The sequence below is a fragment of the Fulmarus glacialis genome, unplaced genomic scaffold (assembly GCF_000690835.1).
Source record: "Fulmarus glacialis isolate BGI_N327 unplaced genomic scaffold, ASM69083v1 scaffold44442, whole genome shotgun sequence".
NCBI lineage: Eukaryota > Metazoa > Chordata > Aves > Procellariiformes > Procellariidae > Fulmarus > Fulmarus glacialis.
The window spans coordinates 6152-10334 of record NW_009199301.1 but is presented as its reverse complement, the minus strand read 5'-3'; the positions used below and the strand labels follow the sequence as shown (position 1 = coordinate 10334).

General features: G+C 41.4%; 1 protein-coding gene across 1 annotated transcript in view; it reads right to left on the bottom strand.

Moving 5' to 3' along the window:
* Positions 1 to 5: 5 nt before the first annotated feature.
* The window catches only part of FBXO7 (F-box protein 7), a 10092-nt gene continuing 5914 nt past the window's right edge, over positions 6 to 4183 (bottom strand). The window contains exons 5-9 of the mRNA XM_009573201.1: positions 4094 to 4177; positions 2899 to 2991; positions 1775 to 1951; positions 1048 to 1085; positions 6 to 669 (exon numbers count right to left, since the gene is read on the bottom strand). Of these exons, the coding sequence (XP_009571496.1) occupies positions 265 to 669; positions 1048 to 1085; positions 1775 to 1951; positions 2899 to 2991; positions 4094 to 4177 (797 nt within the window). The 3' untranslated portion in view covers positions 6 to 264. The remainder of the gene's footprint in view (positions 670 to 1047; positions 1086 to 1774; positions 1952 to 2898; positions 2992 to 4093; positions 4178 to 4183) is intronic.

The following is a 4183-nucleotide window of genomic DNA, read 5'->3' as shown; positions in this document are numbered from 1 at the left end:
GGCGGGGAGCGGTGAAGGGGAGTAGAACAAACTGTTCTAAGTTGTAGCTCTTCATGAAACAGACCTTAGTGCCAGGTGGTACAGTACTACCAGAGCATAACATAAACCCAGCCTTTGCAGCTTTGCAGCTGAAACATTACCATGCACACATGCTCTTGCCACAATCTGAAGAGAAGGCAGATGTTAGTGCCTGGGATTTGCAATCTCCTGCAGTTAGAAAGCAAGCTCAGGGACTGGAAAACTCACTGAAGGAAAAAGCAGCAATCAAATGAACGCACGGCGAATGTCCATGGGGCGGCCCCGGCTGGGTCTAGCTGGAAACCTGTCATTGGGACCAGCTCGTCCTGGAAGTGTAGGGTTTGCTCCAGGCAAGGAACCAATTGGGTCAAAAGGTGGTCTGAATGGAGGAAACTGGCCTGGTGCTTCTCCTGGGCCAGGAATAAGTGAGTTAATTGGGTCTCCAACATATGGAAGTGTTGGTCTCTCATCATATTCTCCACCAATGATCATTGGGGGATAGATTGGGTTTGATGGAAATGGGTTGGGAGGAAAAGGATTCGGATAGAATGGGTTGGGATGAAAGGGGATTGGATGAGGTGTAGGGGGCAGAAACATCATGTGCCTCCATCTCAGGGCCTCCTTCTTCTGTTTCAACTTTTTCTTGTATAGCTGCAGACAGAAACAAAGGCATTTTAAAGCTCTGTAAGTGCTCTGTGTTCCAGCTTCAGCAATTCCATTCAGTTCTGCAGCACTTCTCAGAAAAGCACTCCTCACCAGTCTCAAAACCCAGAACAGCAACTCCCCTGCTGGCCAAAGACCAAACACAGCATCTCTGGAAGACCCCTAGCCCACAATCTGGGCATACATCATGTAACTTGTTGATGCTGTTTTTTCCTACTCTGACCAAATTCAACATGTCTACACAGAACACCATACTTTTAAGCTCAAACTTAACTCAAAGTTTCGGCCTCCTGAAGTCTATGTTTTATCCTCAAATTAGCCCATGGAGACTAATCTCAGAGAGATTATATAAAAAAAGCCACCTACTTCTTTCCAGTCTGTGTCACGAGGCCTTGCAATAGGATCTACAAAGAGAAGCAAAAAATTAAGAAGAGCAATCTACTTTATTTTTAAGTAGCATTCATGCCACAGATGCCCACAGTTTTGTCAGAACTTGCAGAAGAATCGAGATGAAAAACACACTTTTGGTCAACACATTTTTCATAAAGATAACGCGTCTTAAAAAATATAAAGCTCCAGGGCCATTCAATAGGAAATCTACTTGCACATCCATTCTATGTAAAGCAGCAACTCCAAAAGTTACTGAGTACGTAGAGAAATCCCAGAAACACTGTCCCCATCTTTGACTTCTGACAGCACTCCCCTTCATCACCTTATTTCTTCAATCTCTTGGGAAAAATTATAGCAGGAATATCTCTTCCCTCCACTTCCTAATATCTGCAATAACCGGTACACCAAGGTAGCTGGAAAAACAGATGAAAACACGGAAAGCCTGCACCACGCAATGGGAAGAACTATGTGGTCCATCAGTAATGGCTCAGCAGATTATCATTAGTTTCACAATAGAAAACTGTGCATCCATCTGAATTACACCAGACCAACTGTACTGGTTCGCATCACAAATGACTGCATTGACTCACAGTGTTTAAAAATCAGAAGTTGTTGCTTGAGGAGCCTCTTATCAAAATCTGTCAGACCCAATTCCTCTGTTCACATGAAAATGTAATTAGAAAAACACGTGTCTCAACATTACCTCGGAAATCTCGCAGATACATAAACCTCCATAGAAGCTGGTCGTTTGAAGCTGTGTAAAGATCACGGCAAACAGCAGAAAGAGAGATGAGTGAACGGACATCCAGAAGTCTGAAAATCCGAAGCTTGAGCTCAAGAGGAAGTACCACTAACCCAAACACATCTGGCAAGTTCAGAGCTACAAAGTGAAGAAAATAGAAGCATTACCTAAGCGGTGCAGAGTTTACTCTATCTCTAAAGACCCTAAAAGAAAGAAAGGACATTATGATCTTTCCCTTAAATCATTTCCCTTTGATGCCTGAGTTACACCACTTTTCTCGGAAAGTACTGTGACATGACTTCTTATAAAACAGATCACAAAATAGAGCAAATGGCACTTTATACTGACCACTATTGGCCACTGTAAGCCTAAGAAACATTCCACATACCTAACTATGTTTATAGGCTACAGAACAAAGGAATAGGTAAAGAAAAAGAGACCTGCCCAATTTCACAAGCCCACAAAAAACACATTAAATACAGAGCACATGCTTCACATAAAACCTTCCCGCAACTGAAGTCTAGCGGGAATTCTATTGAATAGTTCTCAAAATACAAAGCTGAGACCTTTTATGGCAATACCTATGCAGAGAAAGCCTGGCTTCCTACTGCTCCACAAACACCAGCTTGGGTTACTTCCTACCATTCTTTCCAAGCCCTCAATGACCGGTTACTGAGAAGATCATTCCTGGGGTTAGACTTCCAAATATGCTGCTATATAAATTTTTCTGCTTTGACAAAGAAATGGATCAAAACTACAGAACTACTGCCACAAAATTATTGTGGTATGATTTTCTCATCACTAAGTGTGGAAAACAGCCACTCCACTTCAGTCTCTTAAGTGAGAATAGAGCAATCAAAAATTAAAACCAGGAAATTAACATTATATTACCATTTTCTGAGATACAAGGATAAATATAATTTCTTTAGAATGTATAAATTACTTTATGCTTACTCTTACTTAATGCTTACACCCATCACTGAACAGCTGTTTCTAACACTTTTCCTTCAAGGCTTTAGACAGACCCCCTTCCTTCCACCCTCAGAAATGAAGTACCATCTCTAGTTGTAAATATTTTCTCTCACCTTGCCGGGCAGCAGCCAGAAGAGAGTAAACCAGCTGGTCTTTAAAGAGACGGGATAATTTCTGAAGATCTTTGTAAACACCTGCAACCTTTTCTATCAAAGAGGAGAAGTAAAAAACTTAACTTCAGGAGGTTATAATGCAAAAGTTATATAAGAGCAGAAGAATTATGGTTTTCTTATAAGCAGAACTGTTATCTGCTTGTAATCTTGATGGGAGCAGCTCTGCAGCTAGAGTGTAATTGTAACAATCATGCAATAAGTAATTCATCGACAAACTACAGACCAGTTCCATGGTCAGGCTAGGCTTTCCTTCGGCCTTAAAAAGCACCATTAAGAGAAATATTTGAGTTCTTCAGAAACAGACTGACTCTCACGCTCTCAGAGCTTCCTTTGTCAGATTTCAAAGTTCATGTGTAACATGCACCTATGTTGTAAATGCTTGCAATATTCATTTTTCTGACAGGAATGTTTTTTCATGCTGTTCTCTAAAGAAACAGGAGCCAAGAGACTCTACCATTATATCGGACACATTTCAGTGCTCAGTCATTCTAAAGCCTTTCGACTAGACTTGTACGTCAGCGACTGGGGCTACCCAGGACACAGTGCAGAACACAGTCAGCCTCAACTGCCAACAAAGCATTTCATACATACTTCAGAGAACAAAAGGCTAGTCAGGTCTGTGCTCACAAGGATCCACATCTATCTGCCCTTCTCTCCTCCCCCACCTTAGTTATCCCTCTAATTTTGGCATTCTGGAGAGAGCCAGATGGTCAGCCCGTGTTTTCTGACAAAAAGAATATAACGGTGCAGTGTTGGTACCATCAGCCTCTGAAGTCCTCAACTGCCAGGCAGAAAGGGGGTATAACCCAGCATTGCTGCCCCAGTGATTCACACATATGCTTAGGACCTCATAAATACAGGCATATGGGCCAAAGGATAACTCGGGCTTTGCAAGGTTCTTTTCTTGCACAGTTAATCCAATAAATTCAAATTTTTCGACAGCAAAATGTGAGTAAATGGCTACACTCTGAATTCCTTTTACCACAGAGTTATGACTCACCTAAATGGTAACCACATTTTTATTCTATTTTGCTATTCTTTACCTACTTGGTCCTCTACTGAAGTATATCCTTACTCACTGTGTGACTTCCTTACTTTTCAGTTTACTAATATGAAATTCATAGCTCAATCATACCTGGCTCCTGAAAGCAAACGAAGGATGCTGGCAATAGCTGTATTCTCTTAACACCTTTAATCTCTCTGTTGATTTTTAATGTTGCTGCAA